The 21557-nt window shown below is 40.7% G+C and overlaps 1 protein-coding gene across 1 annotated transcript; it reads left to right on the forward strand.

The window, feature by feature from the left end:
- The first annotated feature begins 885 nt into the window (after nucleotides 1-885).
- On the forward strand, nucleotides 886-20603 carry spire1a (spire-type actin nucleation factor 1a). Its single transcript, XM_068333628.1, has 17 exons — nucleotides 886-1575; nucleotides 5273-5304; nucleotides 10383-10652; nucleotides 11669-11794; nucleotides 13238-13309; nucleotides 13658-13822; nucleotides 13915-14001; nucleotides 14396-14525; nucleotides 16022-16069; nucleotides 16231-16388; nucleotides 16570-16648; nucleotides 16773-16915; nucleotides 18577-18714; nucleotides 18798-18868; nucleotides 18988-19015; nucleotides 19131-19297; nucleotides 19395-20603. Exons 1-17 carry the CDS (start codon nucleotides 1242-1244, stop codon nucleotides 19663-19665), a joined length of 2319 nt encoding a protein of 772 aa, XP_068189729.1. The 5' UTR covers nucleotides 886-1241; the 3' UTR covers nucleotides 19666-20603.
- The last annotated feature ends 954 nt before the right edge of the window (nucleotides 20604-21557 follow it).

The raw sequence follows: 21557 nt of genomic DNA on the forward strand, positions 1-21557 counted from the left end.
AAACAAACAAACAAACATATCAAAGTTATGAAATCACGTGTTTTTTAATTGCAGAGCATATTTTTATAGCTAAAATAAACACACTTAATAGAACTTACAAGAAAAGTGTCATGATAATTTTATTAAGATTGTTGCATTTGAAATTTTTATAATTCCTTGTTGTGGAAAGCAGCTATTTGCTTATAAGTTTTCATTGATAATATAAGTGGCTATAAGATGGTGCACAAGGGAAGAAAAACAAAGAAGTCTTAATGAAAAAAGAACATACTACAGTATACATATTATAGACTGTACTTCAAGTACAGTAATTGTCATAAAACAATTACGTACCAGTAGTGTGTAATATGTATATATGTTATGTTCTTTTTCATTAAAAGTTCTATACATATATATTGAGAATTAATTTCAACACAGAAACACCAAAAACGTTGTTACTGGGAAAAATAAGTTCCATTAATCACCACCAGGGGGCAGGATCGAGCCCACCGGAAAATCAATGTTTTGAATTTTCAACGGAACCGAAGTCAGTGTGCATTGATGACCATTCTGACTCCAGGAAAGCCTCCAGCAATATTATATTTGGCACTGTTCCCGCCACGCATACCCCCCCCCCCCGGGAGTGGATTCATCTTAGATATAATTTCATCCCCAATCTCTGTCTGACCTGTTGTATAATAAAGATAACAAACATAACAAACGTTTTGTCGGATACAGCCAGAAAAAAAGTTATGTGTTTTCATTGTCCAGTTTTCATTACTGAGATCAATCATTTATTTTTCTACACAATTTTCATGTCTTAAAATTCAATTTGATTCGTATTTCATCTCTCAGGAAGGACATCAGGACGATTTACATTCAAATTTCTAATTATCAGCCTATGGGTGTTGCGCATTTGAAGGCTTGGGCGTTATTTTGGTGGGTTTACGCATGACGCCGGTTCCGCTCACCTGACGGCGGAGGCCCTGTGACGCGCACAAGTTCCAGTTGATGCGCAACGACGGCGTTCTTGTAACCTGCGGACTCTGAGACCTCGCGGAACGCGTTTCCAGCAGGGAGACCATCCGTTGGAGCTGCGCGTCCTCCCTTAAGAATCAAACATTTGATTGAGAGTCCGACGTCTGTCTGGTTCAATCTGAGAAACGAAAAGACTCCTCTCCCCCCCCCCCCCTTTTTTTTTGTTGTTGTTGTTTTTGTAATAAAAAAAAAATCTCCTTACCTGACGCGTTTATCATGAGGTGAGGATGTCGAAACGACCGGGGACTGAGGACGGGATGTTGACTTCGCCGACCATTCTCCGGAATTTGAACGCCGGGGACGTGAACATGGACACCGCTGACGGAGCCGTCGAGGTCTCCTTGGAAGAAATCCTGACTCTTTACAACCAGCCGATAAACGAGGAGCAGGCATGGGCGGTGTGTTATCAGTGTTGTCGGACTTTAGCGCAGAAACACCGGAGGAGAAGCTCCAAATCTGCGGGTGCTTCTGCATCCGAGTACCAGAGGAGGATTGAAGGACCCGGGGATGTGATGTTGTGGAGAGACGGGACCGTCAGACTGCACCTGGAGGGCAGCACAGGTAAGACGATCCTCCGCGCAAACGTGTCCGCTTTGCGCACCAGCGCTGCGCCTCGGACTGACAGGCGCTCATGGATCGAGCAGTTTATTTCTAATAAAACCACACACTGAATAAACGGAGCATCTTCCACAGAGGCCATGTTGTTGCTGCTGTCTTGCCTCCAGCCCATGTGGCGGATTTTTTTTTTTTTTTAAGTCTCACAGCGCAGTGATCAATAATGCATCAATAAATCACCGCATAGCTGCGGGTGATCGGAGACAAATGAAGCTGTGTTATAAAGTTATTGCGTTTGCAGTGTTTCCATTATGAGTGGTGTGTGTGTGTGTGTGTGTGTGTGTCTGTGTGTGTGAGCAGGGCCGGTCCTGATCGCTCCTGCATCGGTCAGTTAACCTCGGTAAACAATGAACCATGTGATGCGTTCAAACTGCAGAGCCAAAGAAATGGATTCACATTTTACTGCTGGGCGAGACGCAGATGAGTCACAGCTAACAGGACTATAATTTCCCTTTTTTTTTTTTTTTAAATAGTGAGCTGAAGGCACGTTCACACTCGTTATTATTTTAATTGTAATTTATCTGCAGGTTAACACTTAAAGCGGAAAATTGCAATTTCTGAGCAAGTATTTCAAAAAAAATGAGCATGTTAGGGGTTTATTCTCAGTGTTAACAAGTTTTCATAATCGGTTATGATGGCAAGTTGTGCTCGTTTTTTGTTTTTTGACTGTTTTCTTTCATTATTTTTGAGTTTTACATCATATTCTGACTTTTTATTAAACTAAAAAGTCAAGTGCCTTCACCTGAAAGCTGTTTTTCAGGCTGGCCTCAAGGAAAAAGAAAATTAATTCTTTATTAACTAAATAATGAAAGTGATTTCCTATCATTCACCTAAGGCTGCTTTACATCTACCACATCACACATTAGAAACGTCATGCAACTCAAACGTGTCACAGAACAACTTCTTATTTCTCTAGATGCAATCAGGAAACTTTGCTTCCTCGGTTTGCTTGAGTATTTAGTTTTGTGCAGATGTGACGTTGATGATCAGCCCTCATTTAATTTAAAAAAAAATGTCAAATCTGCCACAAGAAAGGTTGAAAGTCGGTAATGCTATTACGGTTTTCTGGGAAATATGTTTTTCATGTGGGATTATAATTAAAATCATTCATCTACCAGAAAAAAAAATCTGCACATGGGTCCTGAAATCTGCATTTGAAGGATTTTTCAGTCTCTGTTGTACAATAAGACTGAATCTATATATTTTTAAAAATCCTTTCTCTATTCAAAGATTTTCCTGCAAGGGCTTCCTGCTTTGGTACACTGGTACAGGTTTGTAGAAATATGTAAAAAAAACAAAAACACCCCGTCTTAAGGCCTTGTTAACCCACTTTAACTGAATTCCATAAACATGTGGGAGTTAAGGCTGGATGTGGGCGAACCCACGGCTGCTTGAAAGCGGTTCCACTGTCGGGTCCAGTCCCTCCTGGGAGCCCATTAGCCACCTTTCTTTTTATTCTCTCTTCTCCTATTTACACCCTCCCCCCAGGCTCTGTTTTTGTCAACCCCCCTCCCCTCCCTCCATCCACCTCCTCTTCATCTCAGCATATTGAACCATCTAGCAGTGTTTGGTGTGTGTGGAAATAACACACTGTGCTTGAACACATTCACCCAGAGCTGCCACAAATAGAACAAACGTGCTGACGAGATGCACAGAATTTAAACGTCTTGACTGCAGAACGGTCGGGAGAACACGAGGGGAATGCTGCCTCTCCTGTTGGCGGCTGAGGCGCTTTGGGACAGTCGTCCTGATTCTCTTGAGTCCTGGTGATGAGAGAGTTGTGAGACCCATTAAGCCTTTTGGTGGCTCAGCAGCTTGTTTGAGAGCTTCCACCCCAGCAGATAGTCAACGCTTATGCAACACGCAGCATGTGGGGCAGGACTAGCGGTCGGAATCAAGCTGATACCTGGTATTTCTGAGGAAATCTGCTGGTCATGAGGCCAGTAAATACAGTGCTGTAGTATTTTTAGTGTCTCCCTCATGTTTGATCTGAGAAACAGATGTTTTCTGTTTTTCTTTAAAAGATTAGAGAGAGACTAGAGGGAATTTATTCTAGTGGGAAGAAACCTCTCAGCTCCCCACTCCAGTCTCTGTGAAACAATCCTTAGCGACACATAGGTTGGTATTTCTGTGAATAGAATTGTCTGGGTGACGTTGTATCCTGCTCCAAATATGCTCTCATTGGCTTACTTTGGCCATGGGAGGCTAGGGCCCAGGCCAGGGGGACAAACAGAGGATGTAGTGTTTCTCAAAAGAGCGTTAGGGGATGAACGTTAGATTTTTTTTTTTTTCCTCCTGTGTGTTTGTTCTGATCCACGGCAACCAGTGGCAGAACTGAGCTGCCATGAGAAGCAACCGTTTTCCATGAAGTGCCAGCTTGAAAGGAGTGGATGTGATGACACGTCCGACCAGAGTGTCTTGATTTTCACGCGGTGGACTAATACACATCCTGGACTGGTGTTAAAGTCTGCAGATATATTGCTCTGTTTGTACTTTCACCCCTGATGCCACTCTTATCGGCACTTGATGCCTGCGACGGTCATTGTTTGCGAGCGATTAGTTAAAAGTGAACTCTGTGTGTGACAAAGCAATGCTGTTCAATTGGAGAATGAAAATCATTCAGTGTGTCAAAGAGACTGTGTGATATTTAATCTCCTGAATCTAGAAGGTGTGTTGGCAAGCAAGTAGGAGAACGAGAGATAAGACCGTGAAAGCTTATCATTATCTTTTGTTCTTTTAGAGTAAGAGAATTTTCTCATCTACTTTGGTTCCTTTAATTTGTTGTATGGTAACCTTACAATAAGTACCAGCCATGACCTGCAAAACAAATTCAAGGTTGAGTTATTGCTTTCTTTATTTTGACTTTCCCTCTCAGGAGAATGCTTCATCAGGGTGATGTGTGTGTGTGTGTGTGTGTGTGTGTGGGGGGGGTGGGGGTGAGATGAATGAACAATCGTAGGAATGTAACCGGAGCCCAGAGGCCGAATCGGTTTCCCTCAGACGGCCAGCGCTGAGAAAACATGATCATTAATTTACTGTAAATTTAAAGTTGTGTTTGGTGCGTTTGGGCGTTTGTTTAGTTTCCTCTTGATTTTCACTCTTAGCACAAAAACCGACCATTTCATGTTCTGCGATGCGTGTGTTTTCTCTGCTAGTTGACTGTCAAGATGTCTTGCATGACTGTACAATTCACACACTTGAATAATCGCCTCCACCCACAATGGCTGATGGAGGTATTGTGATCATTGTTTGCGTGTGTGTGTGTGTGTGTATGTGTGTGTGTGTTTAAGCCAGAGTATTTAAAAAAAAAAAGGTTTTGAAGGGACTTAAGTTACATTTTTTTGTTTTTGGAAGGGAATTTCTGATTAGATTTTGAATCCAGAACATTTATGAATCCAGGATGTTTTTTTTTCCCCCACTGTTGTGACGTCACAAGTTGTGCCACTCTACCTCTGATTCGCTTGGTTTGACAATGAACTTTCTTTTGTTGTCAAAGTTCTTTCAGTGGAGAAATGTCATCGTCACGCCAAAAGAATGTGAAGAAGAGTTGGGTAGTCGTGGCGTTGCCATAGTCGGGTTCATAAATGTGTGAAAGTCAAAGCTATTTCTTGTGATTAAATCTTTCTCTGTCATGTCGTTACAGATAAATACGGTCCAGCCCCCACATCATTAGAGGTGAGTTGGACTTTTTTTTTTTTTGTATTTATGCTTAATTTGTCAGTCATGAAAAGGAACATGACACCTCCACAGAAGGATGTTTCATGAAACTAAAAAGCTCTACCTGTGAAATCTGTGGGTTTGGTCATTTAATTTAAAGATTACCATAATTGCATGATAGGCAAGTGCATTTTTTACTCGATAAGAGCAGAACATGTCCTAATTTTTTATTTTAAAATAAATTCTTTTCATGCTTCAGAGCTGTCCCGGCCTGCAAATCTCAAGGAACATACTTAGTTATCGCAGATCCCTGCAGAAATGACCTCATCATTAGTCTTATTACTTTTTAGCTGAAAATCAAGCCATACAGATAAAAAATGCATAACATCATTGTACTTCTTCGCCCTGCACATTGAGCCCTGACCTCTGATGTACTCACATTGATGTGAGGGAGTGGCTTCTGCATAAAGGCATCCTTTTCTTCTTGTGCAGTTATTGAGTTTGCTGCACGCTAATGCAGAAGTAGGCTATTTTGGTCATTTCTTTTATTCATCTGAGCATCACTTCTATTATGCACTCAAACATCACCACTGACACCATGCTTGTGTGGAAGACACAAGGACCAATCAAAATGCATTGTGTAACAATGATAGGACTAATACAAAGACTAATTACCAAGAGTGTCTTTTGTCAACCCCTGAGCAGTGTAGTCACCTCTCATGTTTTTCTTGTCCTCCATGTGATTGCAGGCATGCATGACCTGTGTTTGTATGGCTTAGGGATGGAATTCCTCTGCATCAGCTGACAGCCAGTCAAAATGCAGATGGAATATCAGGGTAAACAATGGGCTGTGAACTTATGTCTATATGCTAACACTATACTGGTAATAAAAAGGGTGGATTTGCCTTGTTGGCTGTGTAGTGACACATATCATCTTGCACAATTTTTATTATGCCCCACAGTATCGACCACAGGCCTAAACTTCTGAGGCCACACCTTCTTTTAAATACTTTATTTATTATTATTTTGTCTTGTTGAATCATGCATTAATCACTTGTCACTTTTGTGTAGCCATTTCAAAATGCTAAAATGAATATTGGAAAGGAAGTAAACATTGTACCTGCTTAAAAAAACATACCACAGCCATTATGAAGGCATTAGTACGTTAAATTTATCATTTAGCTCGAGGCTCAGCTGCAAATGCCAAGTGTGTAAAAGCGTAAGAGAAGTTGTGAACAAAAACATTCCATTCATTATTCTTTAATTCTCCAAATGCAGAACCCGTAATAATAAAGAGTCCTGTTTGTTTTCTTGTTTCTTTTTTTTTTTTCTTGTTTCAGAATTAAATTTTGGCGTCATAATCTACTTTATTCTCTTTACTGTTGATTTTGTTACATATATTATACCTCAGATTCATTGGAGTAGTATATATTTTGCATATAACCAGTAGACCTTCTGCAGAGAATCAGTCCAGATAATTTCTATTTGCTGATGGAATATCACATTTTCTTTTCCATTGAAACAAATGTTTGCATATAAAGTGATAGATTTTCCTCTCTCTGCTTATGTGTGTAGAAATTTTAGGTTTTATGCTCAGGTCAAACACCATAAAAGGAACTGCTTTCGCACTTGAATCTCCAGCGTCAGCTTTCGTGCTTTTATCGCCCTCATAGCTTGTGTCACATAACATCAGTGCTGGTTTTTGATCCAGAGGGGCATTTTCCAGTCGTCAGGGCTTTCTGCCTGATTTCACAGTCAAATGCAAACTCAACAGTTTCATACCAGGAGATGCAGGACGGCAGCACTGCTTTAATCTGGCGTAGATGTGCTGCAGACTGCAGGAGGCCGAGCATCTCCTCATGCAGTGGAAGACCTCCAGGTTTTCAGCTTTGGTTATGTAACTGTGTTGTGATGGCTCAGCAAATATTGAATGCTGCTAAACTGACTGCTGACGGTGATTTTTTGGTCTGAGCTTGCAAAGACAGGAGTGTGATCAACTCTGAGCCAAAAGTGACGTCTGATGCAGATTTTTCCTTTCAGACAAACTTCAATATTACATACGGAGCTGTCATGTATTCAAAAAGCAAATCTAGGCCTGCATGTTGAACTGTTTTATTATGTACATCAGTATGTCGGAGCTCGCAGCTACATTTGATATAGACAGATTCATTCATGTCAGATTGGCGACAGATAAGGATTGATAATTCATTTGCTGTATGAACCGATCTGCACTGACTTTACTGCACATACGCCCATAGCTGCTCTTTTGTTGCGTGTTTTCATGACTCGTAATGGTGCCTTGAACACAACCCACTCATTCATCGCCCATCTGTGTGCTGGTTGACGTATCGATGCTTTCCACATCGAGGCTGCTCTCTGTACTCATGTGTGGAGAAATCATTTTAACGTCTATGATTTAAAATCTCTTTTGGACCTGGTTGTGGGACAAAGTTTTTCTCGATCCCATATGAAACAGTCGAGTTTCTTCAGGAGACAAGGGTTATTCATGAGTGAGAAATTCACTTCGTATTCGTCACTGATTCTCAGGATGACGCCGCTGTCACAGGTTTTAATGGGTCACTGGGATTCTTGAGTATAGAACAACGTATTGTTGGAAAGCAAAAGCACTTTTTCACCCTGTGTACTGATGTCATGCAACATCCTCAGAGACACTTTTTGTTCGTGTTGTGTGAGAAAAGTTGTTTCTGAGAGAGGATGTGGGCATTTCGGAGGGATTTACATATAATACACACGTTAAATTTTCTTTTTGATAAAAGAATTTAAAAAAAAAACTATTTGTGTGGTCATTAAAGGGTAAAACTCATTAATACTTAGAACTAAAATAGGACTATAATCTCACTGACACGTGTCTCATTCTGCTGCATTTTTTAAGCAGTACTGGAAAGTGTAGGCAGTTGCCAGTGGTTGGCTAAGAACACAGTGATGACATCATGTGTGTGTTTCTGGCTGCTCCCTGTTTGCAGCTCTGTTTAATTAGAAGTTTGGTACCAAACATTTCTGCACGTGGCGGGATCCCAGGTTCCTCTGGTTTTTATCCACATGTTCCACCTCCTCCTCAGTCCTCTCCCTCTACATGTTTTCCATCTGTGACTCATTTGTTTTGAGTCATAAATCTTGTATAACGATTATGTGATTGAAGTGTGTACCTAAAACTATTCCTTGAATAGTAAAACATGTAGTATCACAATTTTTTTTCATCAATGTTATTTAACAGTCAGCTTTTCTGTAGTTCCTGCTGAACCGCTGTCATTTATTATATAATTACAGTCCTTTATTGGTAGAGAAGTCCTATCTAGTGAATCTTTAATTGAGCTTATACTTGAATACAGTAACCCTGTGGCTCCGTCACTCCATCATCCCCTCGTATCTCCACCCACCATGTTTCCCTACAGATTATAAGGTTACATAATAAAACACCAAGGAATAGAGTGTTTATTTTAACCACGGGACAGGATTAGTAGCAGCCCAAAGAGATGGCGGATAAATCAGGAAACTGATGTTTCCTAGAATAAATGGGATCATTTCAGTGGTTTTGTAAAATTTAAAATAAGGCTTGTCATTTTTTATAATGGTAGTAATCACTGGTATTTTCTTTCATAATATAACAGTGAATAGGGAGCTGAATTAAATTTACACTACTGACAATGGAATTAAATTAAGCTTTTGAATCAAAAAGGCATGTGGTTTTCTAGTTTTAAAACCCTTCTGAATAAAACATGGAACTCGATCCCATGACATGCTGCTGTAATAAGCCCAGACGTTGTCAGTCACACTCTTCACTCCCAGACATGACAACCAGGAGTTTTTCTGTGGCGCTACACCCAACCGTGCACAACCAAACCCATCGACATCCACTTCACCCACATCAAAACGCTTTACTTGGACGCCACCCATTTTCAACAATGCTACTTCATTCCTTCTGGGATACGAACCGTCGCTGCAATCCTGACTCACAGTATAAAGTATGTGGAAGGAGAAGAGTGTAATTTCCCTGATGCTGGTGTACACTATAAAACTAATAGGATTCAGATTCTTACTGTGTTGCACTATTTTTAGTGCATGCTTCAATGTGTTCTGTACAAACACTAGAACTTGTTCCTGCACAGAACAAACAAACAAGATCAGCCAGGAGGTTGACTTCTCGAAGGCTCTGCACAAATCTGCTGTAATTTTACAGAACCAGCAGAACTAACAAATACAGTATGTTCTGTACAGGTTGATGGTGTGTACTCATGACTATTGACTATGTCTAATTACATAGATTACATGTTTAGCTACCTATTTTATTTCGCAAATACAAAGACAATTAAGATCTGTAAAGTTATACATTTAGTCATTAGTCATTGACAGAGATGATAATTATCAATCACAGCTGACATCTCAAAAACTAAAATTAAAAAACTAACTTTCTTATTATTATTATTTTAGTCCTGAGCAGATGAGTTGAAATCCAAGTCCCAAAGCAAATGTACACACAAACCAATAGATTTGTAATTACATTTATTGTTTAGTCCCTGACTAACTTCGCATTGATGATCAGAAAAGGCCCAGAAGACCAAAACATGTAATAAATAACTAGAGGATGGAGCTCTAGAATCACTTTTGGAACATTTGCTCTTCAAATTTGAATTCTTGTGCATCGATTTCTTCTTCCTTTAAGTTTTAAGTTTTAAATGTACCGTTTAAGAACTGCTGTCTCTTATAGAATTGTTACCTCACGTTGCTCACTAGAATATGTGTGGATTTGAGATCACAGCTTTGATTTAGTTGGACATGGGACTGCAGACCTGACTGAACATTAGTCTCTTTTTAAGGTCTGGTGACGATGTAAGACAAAAATGATTTGAGAAAAGCTGTTTCAAGAAAAAGTGTTAAACAAACATGAGAGAAGAGTTACCACAAACTTATTTAAAGTGGAGCAAACATGTTTATTTAATTTTCTGGGTGAGGTACAGTAAATGTTGGACATATGAATTTACAATTTGCCTGAACTTGTCATGTCCACACCAAAACAAACAACAAGGACTAATAGTTGTTACCATAGTAACCTGTGTTGCTTGTCCTTTCTCCCACAGGTCATCGACTCTCTGGGAGTCATGATCTACAAAGCGTTGGACTTTGGCCTCAAGGAAAACGAGGAACGGGAACTCAGCCCGCCGCTTGAACGTCTGATCGAAATGATGACCAACATCGAGGAAACGGAGAGCGATCCCTGTCCCGACGAAGGCTACGAAGCCACGGAGGAGGAGGAGGATGAGTGTGAGGAAGAGGAAGAGGAAGAACGGCCTGTCATCTCTACCACCAGCTCAGTCGGCCGCATTTGTGGCTACAAAGATATAATTACGGTGGGTTATTGGGGGAGTTAATGACGCTCTTTAGTTACCATAGTAACAGTCTACGACAATGCTTCTTCCTACTAAATGTGCAGATTTATCTTTTACTTTACGTAACTGCTGCATCCTCACAAACGCGGGGCCTGTTTTCTACCCCCCCTTATCCCTTCAACAATCAGCCACTTGATTTTAAACTGTAATATGGTGCTATGAGATAGGAAGATTGGATAACACAGACTCATACACACACACACACACACACACACTCACACACACACACATTCCTGACTGACCTACAGTACTTCCTTTGAATGCTCGTCTGTCCAAGACTCTCACAAAACACGACTTGCTCTTGAATCGGTTTCCTTGTTGCTCGAGTGAAATAGAGGGAAATCAAAAGTGTCTTCAAGAGCTGCCGTCCTAAAGATCACATCGTAGAGTTTACGCCTTCAAACCATGACATTTGCACACACAGTTGTGTATTTTCTGATGACATCTAACTGATGCAGCTGTACTTTAAGGATGCTGACAAAGATTCGCTGCTCAGGTGTCTTTTTTTTTTTTTTTTTAACTTTCTTCTTCAGACATTCTTTTAACCAACCATTCCCACAAGAATCTGAAAATATGCCATTGGTCTGGTTTGTTCCTCACGCGACTCATCCATTACTCTAACAACCAGTCTTTAACATTACTTCAAATACTTTAAAGGTCAGACCTTTAAAAAGGCGCAGACTTTATGATAGTTATGCAATGTTGCTCTGACTGGTCAATCAGGTTTATGCATAGTTCTGGTTTAGACGTTTTCTTTGTGGCATGTTGTGTTAGTTATTCTACTCTTGGGTGGGTTAATCGATATTTTATGCAATCATAATCCCTCATTTATTGGGATGAATTGTGGATTTTTTTTAAAATTTTTTTTTTGCCGTCATCAAGATGATCATTTTTTCTCTCGTTTTCACTTTTGTTGTACTGTTCATGATTCCTTCATATGTATGCTCTTCTTTTAATTGTCCTCTCTTCCTCTACAGCTATGTTCTTCCCACCTGCCCAGCCCATCAGACGCCCCCAACCACTACCAGGCTGTGTGTCGTGCCCTCTACGCTGAGGCCAGGGAACTCCACACCTTTCTGGACAAGATCAAGAGTGCCAAGGAGGTAAAAAAAAAAAATACAAGACTGAAGCATTAGAGGGTTCTTGATAAATATAATATACTTAAATATCATTTATCAAATTATTCAAGAATCTAAAAGGTAAAAGAAATATTCTGCTTGGAGACATGGAACAGATAAGACCAAACTCTCTTGCCTCTGGGGTTAGTTGCTCTACTTTGCTATGTGGTCACGCTGTATAGAATCCAGTTGGTTGAACTGTTAGGTCAACAGGCTCAGAAATGGTGAGAACACAACGCACACATTGGTTAAGGTCCTGGTGTGGGTGATCCTACAGGACCCTCCTGTCCAGCCAGTTGAACTCAACAACGCTAACATTCCATTAAAAACTCTCTGCACAGATGTGACCTGGCATTAAAGCACTTTGGAGAATTGGGGTGTAACCAGTTCCCACCTGGGGACAAATAAAGTCGGCTTGATGAAGTTCAGGAGAAGTTGAAGAGTATTGTAGAGACTCCCAATAAAGGTTGGGTTTCTTAGAGACAGGATGTTTTTGATTGGACTTTAATGGGTCTTGAGGCATTTTCAGGGAAACTGTAGACTGCATTTTTTAAACCATGAGTGCATTTAAAATCGATCCTACTGCACTCAACCATTCAAGATAGATATCACATCCATTTCTTCAATTTATTTTGCGCATTTTTCTTTTCTCTGATTCACAATTTGACGCCACATTACTTGACTTGTCGTAGGGTGTAGCTTCACTGTATTGCATGTACGCCCATGCAATAGGTGTGAGCTGTGACTTCTGGGGGAGTCGTGAGTCATGCATGCAGTCTTATGCAACATATAGTCATAGAATCAAGTTTAACCTCATTATGAGGATTTAAGCAGCTTAAAGGGGGACCACCAGGCTACGTCCTGTTGTAGTGAACGATACCGGATAATTGCTAATGAGGAACCACACATGCTTGCAGCTTAAGAGGCAAGTCGATGAGTGTTTCTCACAGTTTTTGTTTTTCTTTCCACCCCGTCTGTGTCCATCCTCTGCAAGGATTTCCCAAGTGTTTCTTGCCAGTCTAGAAATAAACTGTTTCTTGTGAAATGTGTAAACAGTTACGTGCTGCCATGGTTTAAAAAAGACGGAGTACTCATGTGGATGAGTAGACGGGTATGTACGTAACTGTAGCAGGTATCCTCTTTTTTATTGTTAAAAATTGATCGATGATATGTTTGACATTTGCCTGGAAACTATTTTAGTAAACCAGGATACAGATCAGGCTTTCAGATTTGTATTACTTTTAAGTCGAATGACGTTTCCACAGGGATGGAATTCTGCCAGCCTTTAGTTTCCGTCTTGACTAGATGGGCAGTTCGCCATTAACCTCAGCTTAATTTTAAATACTGCTATGAATGACATGATGACAAAATCTTTTTGAATTTGACTTCCTCTTCCTTAATATTTTTCTTTTTCCTTTTCTTGTGTAGAACCTTCGAAGAATGGAAGGTGAGACACGGGAACCTGTGAAAGACCTGGACGAGCTGCAAAACTCAGACTGGGTAAGAAGAAGACCTATTGAGTACAACACCACCACAGTCACAAATACATAAATGGGCACAAGGAAGCAGCTGTATAAAACATAAATACCGTAATCTATGGATAAAACAATCACAATGACTCCTTTAAAAGACCAGTGGTACCTGGTACAAAGGAGGAGCCTTATATGTAAATTTTCTTCCTATGGCAGCAGTTTAAAATCATCAGTCAATGAACTGTTTGAATCAACCAGAACTGATCGGACCTCCCGCAAAGTCCAGACATTATTGCCTGGAATTCCACTACATATTCAACAGTGCCTTACAATCTCTCTTTTAAATCAAAGTAATGTTTTGTTTTTTTGTGTTCAGGCACGGTTCTGGGTGCAGGTAATGCGAGATTTACGGGATGGTGTGAAATTAAAGAAAGTCCAGGAGCGTCAGTACAACCCTCTGCCAATCGAATACCAGCTCACCCCGTATGAAATGCTGATGGACGATATCCGATCCAAACGCTACAAGCTGCGGAAAGTCATGGTAAGGATTTTATATGAATGAAAGTGTAGCTTTGTCTCGGAACATGTAGCTTCCTTCTAATAGAACTTCATTTTTTCCTAATGTCATTCCAGGTGAATGGAGACATTCCACCGAGGTTAAAGAAGAATGCACATGAGATAATTCTTGAATTCATCAGGTCCCGACCGCCTCTCAACCCTGTGAGTAACACACTACATCCTGCCAGTGTGATGTCAGAGAAATTTGTTTTCCACATCGTTGCTCAATCAAACCGTACATTTTCATTTTTCTAATTATAAGATTAAGAAAGATAATCCGGTGGTTGTGAAAACAAAATTTTGTTGTCCTATTGTTACTTAAGTACATGTGGGTTTCACGGTAGACGCCTAACGATGGGATGTGAATGATGAGAACATGGTTTCACATGCAAACACACACACACACACACACACACCACTATGTGATAACAAACTAGGTTAAAAAAAAAAATATGATGACTTAATGCAATTTCAACAAGACGTTTCTGGTGGGTTATGCGGGAGTGTGTGTGTCTCACTTTGGTTTCCGTGACGATTGCCGTGATTATCGTGTCAGGTCTCTGCTCGTAAGCTGAAACCCCACCCACCCCGCCCCCGGAGCCTCCATGAGCGGCTGCTGGAGGACATCAAAGCGGAGAGGAAGCTCAGGCCGGTCTCACCGGACATGATCCGCAGAACCCGTTTGGGTAAGGTGCTGAGGGTTAAAGACGCTTTCCTGGACATAATTCACAACATAACTTAGATTTTTTTTTTTTTTTTTTAGCTCAAGCTGCATCTCTTTGCTCCACCTGAGAAACTTCTAACTTGCGTGTCTGCTCAGGAAAAAAAAATCATTAACCATTTCTTGTTCTTTCTTAAATACATCCATCATGTTTTCTCTGACAGCCTTCTTCCAACCATGTCCATTAATCAGGACTGTCATAGAGTTTAAATAAGGATCCGCTGTGATCTTAAAGTGTTTGCCAGACCCAAACTTCTCAGGGTGACCGTTGGGATTACAGATAAATGCTTTGGTTTTGAATTTAAACAATAATCCTGTTAACGTGCTTCCAGTATGTGCTGCTACCCATTGTGTTTCTGGGTCTGGCAGGAGGTGGATAATCCTTATCAGTATGCTGTCGTCAAAATCAGGGATTCAAATATAGTGATTGAAAGCAGCCCAAACTATTATGAGAGATAAGTAAGAAGTATTTTGTCAGTCTGTAATGTATGGTGCTTCTGTTTGCACAACAAAGCTTTTGTTAGTGACTTTAATAGGGTGCAGTTGTTACATAATCGCACAAGTGGACGTCTTAGATTTTTACGATTTTTTTTTTTAATTTAAACTTATCTCCATACAATTTTAACTCTCATAAATTTCTTTTTCTTGCTTCCATTCTTTTTTCCTCTCCTCTGAACATGGGCGTAACTGTCAGTCATGCGGCCTTTGAGCATGTCTTTCAGTTTTGACTCATCAGGTAAAGTTTCATGTCGCGTATTGTTTACCTTTTGTCGTACTTCTCATTCCAGGACAGTCTAAGGTTTGCTCCAGACTGAAATGCACACGCCCTTTTTGTTTCATGCTATGCTGCTGTCGCTTCCGGGCTGTTGTGTTGTAGACAAAATCAGGGTCAACAGACTGTAACCATATCTTCGTCTATAGCCATAATTTTACATTTTATGTGGGAAAGGTCTAACATAATGATAGATCTAGTCATGGCTCACTGGGATTGTATATTCATTCAACCAGATCATACTTGGTGAGATTACAGATCATCACTCTGCCTCTGCAGCCAGTCTGTCCTGCTTTTGACCCTAATCTGCTCTTATTGTTGAATATGAGAAATTATGCAACACTTACCACCAGCCTCCCTCAGTTAGATTTATGAATGGCATTCTGAATGTCTCACAGGATCACTGTAATTCAGAAGAAGTATAGGGATCATCTTTTTCACTATGGCAGCACTCCTTGTTTAACGCTTCCCTGGCACTTCTCCTCACTCCCACCTTCCTTCATTGATGTGCTGAACGAACCCAAAGCATCCCTGTGATTCACACCTGGGCTTGTTGTAGTGAAAATCTGAGTGGATGCTGAGATAAAATACATTTGTGTGTGTGTGTGTGTGTGTGTGTGTGTGTGTGTGTGTGTGTGTGTGTGTGTGTGTGTGTGTGTGGTCCTACTGACAGTTGCTTTCCTTTACAGGTGCAGGGAAAAGCATCAGCACTCCTCAGGACTTGTATCGCAGCTCAGGTAAAGCCATGGAGCGACGTGTGATTGGCTTAAGCCTGCGTCAGAGATGAAACCTTTAGTTTTGACTTTATTCACAAATATATTTAAGAATTTTTTTGACCGGCATCCCGGTTAAGAAAATTTCTAGCTAAAACAGCATCATTCTTTACCAAATCATCTAGATACTCCTGATGCGGGCAGGAAGCTGGCCATCAGCACCCAGTCTCTGTCAAGCGGCACCACCGGCGGCCCCGGTCAAGGTGCAGCGCCCCCCCTCAGTCAGAGGAAGAGGCTTCTCAGAGCGCCAACGCTCGCCGAGCTGGACAGCTCTGAATCTGATGTAAGACATCTGCCTCTTAGTGGCTGCAATCCAATCGCAGTTCTAACAGTTTGAAAAATATTTAATCAGTTGTGTCATTTCTAAAGACATTGAACAGTTTTTGGCTTCTGGTGTAACAATATTGATGTTGCAAATGTAAATTTGGAATGCATAAATCAACTTTTTAATTGCTGATGAACAGGAGGAGACGTCATGCAGCAGCTCGAGCAAATCCACATCTTTGATAGACGACACTCCCAGATCCGTCGTAGGGAAGAAAGGTACGGCCTCACCTGTCAGCTGATTGTTCTAGATGATGTGCTGCTTTATGAACTCATCTAGGAAGGTCATTCCACAGATGTTCAGGTGTCACATCTTTTTTTTTTTTTTTGTTTGTATCTCCAGATCCTCCAAAGTTCCTGCCCGTCTCTGCCACCCCAAAGTCAGACAGATGTCCTTCCCCGCGGAGGAGACACTCTATCGAGAAGGAGGCCCCCACCAACGTCCGCTCGCTGGCGCTTCCATCGAAACAAACCTCCAAGTCTCTGGTATGTCGGCTCTAAGAGGTGTTTGTATTGAAATAAATGTTGCGAACAGACAACAAGTCTTCTATTAAAAATAATAAATACTCTTGACATGCATGAGGTGATTTAACTAATATAATATAACAACGTCTTTATGGGTGAGATTGATTATTCCCCATCTAGTCAAGTAAAAAGGGGTGAATCACAAGTTGTAGAATCAGAACTCACACACAGACATTACAATTTGAATTAAGTCTGACTCCACTGCTGGGCATACAATACTATACCTGTTAACTTTACTCCCATCCTGTGACTGGTGTGTTAGTCACAGTCATTGGTTCTCTGAGTGACCGGACGGGCCGTATGATCCCAGTGAGGTTAGTGGAGTAATTGAAACCACAGGACACGTCGCTGTACGAAGGGGATTAGCTCATCGTCACCGCACGCAGCTTAAATATTCCAAAATCTGTGGCACAAACCAGAATTTCATCAAATCAAATAAATAATGCTTAATCTATCTGTGGGATATTTATTATTTTAGGATTATTCAGATTCTGTTTTAAAGTGCAGGTTATAACTCAGATCTTGTATTTCATTAAAATGTTGGTCAGCTGTCTTATTCCAAAGACACATAGTCATTATCATTATTATCATTTTATCTGATTCTGCAGCGGATGTCGGACGGCAGTACAAAGGTAACTCGGTCACCCTCGTGTCTGTCCATCACCATCGGGCCATTCTTAATTTTGATGCATGTTAGCTTTTTTTTTTATTGCATCAACAGTAGAAAACCTGATTGTGGGATGGATTAGAGAGGAGGCAGGAAGAACGTGTGAGATGCTGCACCAGAAAATAGCAGTTGTATTACTTCATGTCTGTGATTGAACAGTCTGAATGAAATCATGAGATGAGATTCTTCTGAGTCAGATGTTTTCTGTCATGAGACATCCCATAATGAAGTTCCGGCTTTTCGGAATTAAATTTCATGCCGCAGGAGGAAAAAGAAGAAACAATGTTATGAACTCTAGGAGACAGACTGAAAACAAACGTATGAGTGCTTGGTCTTTTTGAATCTAGTCAACATTTATTCCTTTGTCTTTAGGAAGTGTGTAATATTGATTTAAGATCAGCCTCCCAACATATTCTCTTAGGTTCCTGTAGGTTTAGTCATAAATGCTCAGGTCACTGTCGCTAATAGTTAACGACAAGTGTTTGAGGGGAACCCATCCATGAAGCTACTGCAGGAGCCTTGGGAATGAATGAATGGCAGGTCTTAGAATAAGGAAAAGGGACGTAGCTCACGGAAAATGATGGTTGAGAAATAATCATGATTGAAATTCTTGTGCCTGAATTTATTGATTCTCCTTGGATGTGCAGTAATCCCTTGTCTTTAGTTTTTTGTGAAATGATAGCTAAAAGCTAAGTAGCATGCCAGATGTGTTATATTACCATGATGCTCACTTGTCACATGATGCCAGTGGAAATCATTTGTGGTTCACAGATAACCTTGTGTCTTCACCTTCACCTCCTCGTGACGTGTTTTTATCTTTTTATAGAACGTGCTTGTTGTGCAGAATCTTTTTCTCAGCGTTCACACTCACATATTGTTTGTCTAACCATCAGCAGATCCAGTCTGTATGTGTGATGGTTGATTTTCCTGATGTGGTTTGTGCTTTTCCTCCCAGGAGGAGTTCTGCTACCCCGTGGAGTGTCTGGCCCTCACGGTGGAGGAGGTGATGCACATCAGACAGGTTCTCGTCAAGGCCGAGCTGGAGAAGTTCCAGCAATACAAAGACATCTACACCGCCCTCAAGAAAGGAAAGGTACGTGTTTCTACCTTCATCTCTTTCAGTCATATTGAGTATGACAGATTCTCTGTGACGACTCATCACATCCTGTCTTCTAGCTTTGCTTTTCCTGTCGGACGAAGAGGTTCTCTCTTTTCACCTGGTCTTACATCTGCCAGTTCTGCAAAAGGTAAAGTCACTAAATGGAAAGTACAAAGTCTATATACAGTATATTATAGAGAAGCCACTATAGTGCATGTGTAGCATTTCTTCAGTATTATTTATCATGACACTTCTGATCTCTTCCAGGCCTGTGTGTTCCCAATGCTGTAAAAAGGTAAGGGGAATGTTGACTTATTCACACTCTTGACATTTGTCTGCTGCTCCATTAACACCAGTAATAATATATAATAAACCGCATACACCAAAGCTTATTTTTGTTATTTACTCAGATGCGGCTGCCATCTAAACCCTACTCCACCTTGCCCGTCTATTCTTTGGGCCCTGTTGCGGTGGATAAAGAAGGGACAAGTGGAGCGAACGCCCCAGTTGACCCAGAAAGACACCCGTTCGGTTCTGGACATAGCCGACACAGCCTCCGTAGTAGTATGTCTGGAAGGTATGTTAAAGCAAAGCTCCTGGGTTTTTTTTTTATGATGAGGAAATTAAGGCTTTTCATTCATTTATTATTATTTTTTAACTCTTTCTGTTATCAGGTTGTCAAAGAGCAGCAGCAGCAGCAGCAGCAAAGATCGACAGTTGCTGGACGAGTTAGATTTTCCCAAGGAGCTTACCGAGGATTGGGTCTCCATGGAGATCTGCGTAGATTGCAGGAAGTTCGTCATAGAGATCATCTCCTCCAGCAAGCGCAATCTGAGCATGGCCAGCAAACGTGCCCGTCTCAATCGTAAAACCCAGTCCTTCTACATGTCGTCGTCCAACTCGGTCAACTTCAGGCCCTCTGAGCGCACCATCAACGAGGTGTAGGAAGGGACATCTCCTCGTGCGCTGTTGTTCACACCTCTACTAGAGCTCAGTCATTCAATTATTTAAAAACAACAACAACATCCCTTTCACCCCAAAGTTGGTAAAGGTTCTTTGACCTTGCCCCTGTCTCAGGATACGTTGGCATGCTATGATTGGTCATGACTGGTCAGGACTTGATAGTAGCAGCCAGATAACAAAGGAGAGCCATGTTTCTATAAATCAGTGATAATTCAGGAAATGACGGGTGCAGTGGATGAACCGAATGTTAATGTTGGTATTGTTGACAAGATAATAGAATGTATAGAGCAGGATTAGGAAGCTAAAGTTGTGTGTTATAAACCCCCATCCCTGATTGTGGCTATGAATAAGTTTTTCCAGTTCCAGTTTACTTCTAGCGCTCAGGAAGAACAACGTTGATTGTCTTTAAACAGAAATGCACTGTAGATCCTGCTGTCAGGACTGTTGGGATGGTTTCTGGCCACGTCCCTGCCCCACTCCAGCAACAATAATGCCAAAAGTTGCATCACTTTCCAGCCATTTTTAATGTGTATTTACCATCCTCTCATCCAGTAGCGACAAAGCGTCGAAACGTGAGAATATTCTTATTATTTTTCTGGATGGATTTTAGCTGTTTGTTTTAATGTACATTCAGATCTGTGCCTGGTGCCAAAATTTCATTTCTTTCTTTGGATGCCTTTGTACTTTTGCACATGCTGTATGTGTGATGAACTCAACTGGAGGCACACTGGGTTAATCTGTGATTTCTTGCCCTTCCATGCTTTCCAGCAGGGCAATAGAAGCACACATATGTCTGGTATAGAATGTGTACATGCTGTATATCTTAACCATTCCAAATTCATATTTAATATAAAAAAAGCAAATCAGAAGTATAATTTTATTATTATCTGATTTTTTTTATTTAAAGTTCTTCTCTGAAACCTGTCTTTGTCTTACTTTGTTAATGTCAGTGTGATTAGATTTTATTTCTCTTGTATAGTTATGAAATTCTCAGTGTTAATAGCCCCCCCCCCACCCTTATCATGAATGCACTTTTATTTTACCAAATTCTTCATATGGATTTTTTTTTAATTAATAATAATTCAAGTCTCTTTTTTTTATTTGAAGAGGTTAGTGGTGCCAGCTCCCAGGGTTCCTCATGAATGAAAGTTTGCGTGAATGTCTATTTGTAAGAACGGAATAATGGCTAAAATTAAACAGCAAAATATATTTGATTGAATGTAGGTATTTTTACGTGTGTAGCTATAATTGATTTTTCATCATGAACTTTTTATTACCATTCAAAAGAGTCACATCCACGTAATATTTTGTGTTTCTAAACCAGCCTGTTAAATACTGATGACATGTTTCGGTGGCGGCTGTGTGTCTGACCAGACGTCTGTAAGGAATGACTGCATGCTGTACTGTGATCAGTTAGTTTTTATTGGGGACTCTATAATAAAAGACTCATGAGTCGTATATTATCATTATGTACCATTATTTTAATGTACCAGAGGACAGCAGTGAGGGGCACAGGTGCAGTGAAAGAAAACCTGAGTTCCACTTTGCATCGCACTGTGGCGACATCAAGTGGTGAAGGGTGTGTATTGCAGCCATTTGTCTCGCAGCAGTAGCTATCACAAATTGTAATGTGCATTTAATAACTCACATTTCAAGAATTCAATGAATGTTATGGGTGTGTTTGGAGACTGTGAGTATATAAAGGCGTGTTATCTCCAAAACATAGCCTTTACTTGTATCTTGCACCTCTAAAATAATCCTGCCAACCATCAGAGGGGTACATTTACAGACTCGCAATAGGTTCTCTCTCATGAGATGCCAGGGAAACCCCTCAATTTTACGCAGCTGTTGTGTTTGAGCGCTTCTGCCAAACA

Source organism: Antennarius striatus, chromosome 14 (genome assembly GCF_040054535.1).
Source record: "Antennarius striatus isolate MH-2024 chromosome 14, ASM4005453v1, whole genome shotgun sequence".
In the NCBI taxonomy this organism is placed as follows: Eukaryota; Metazoa; Chordata; class Actinopteri; order Lophiiformes; family Antennariidae; genus Antennarius; species Antennarius striatus.

What these genes read in the sequence shown, in the direction of transcription:
- spire1a (XM_068333628.1), top strand. Translation starts at nt 1,242, where the DNA reads ATGTCGAAACGACCGGGGACTGAGGACGGGATGTTGACTTCGCCGACC. An exon ending in AGATCAAGAGTGCCAAGGAG is followed by an intron (nt 11,795 to 13,237) that starts GTAAAAAAAAAA and finishes TTTCTTGTGTAG; the next exon opens with AACCTTCGAAGAATGGAAGG. An exon ending in ACAAGCTGCGGAAAGTCATG is followed by an intron (nt 13,823 to 13,914) that starts GTAAGGATTTTA and finishes ATGTCATTCCAG; the next exon opens with GTGAATGGAGACATTCCACC.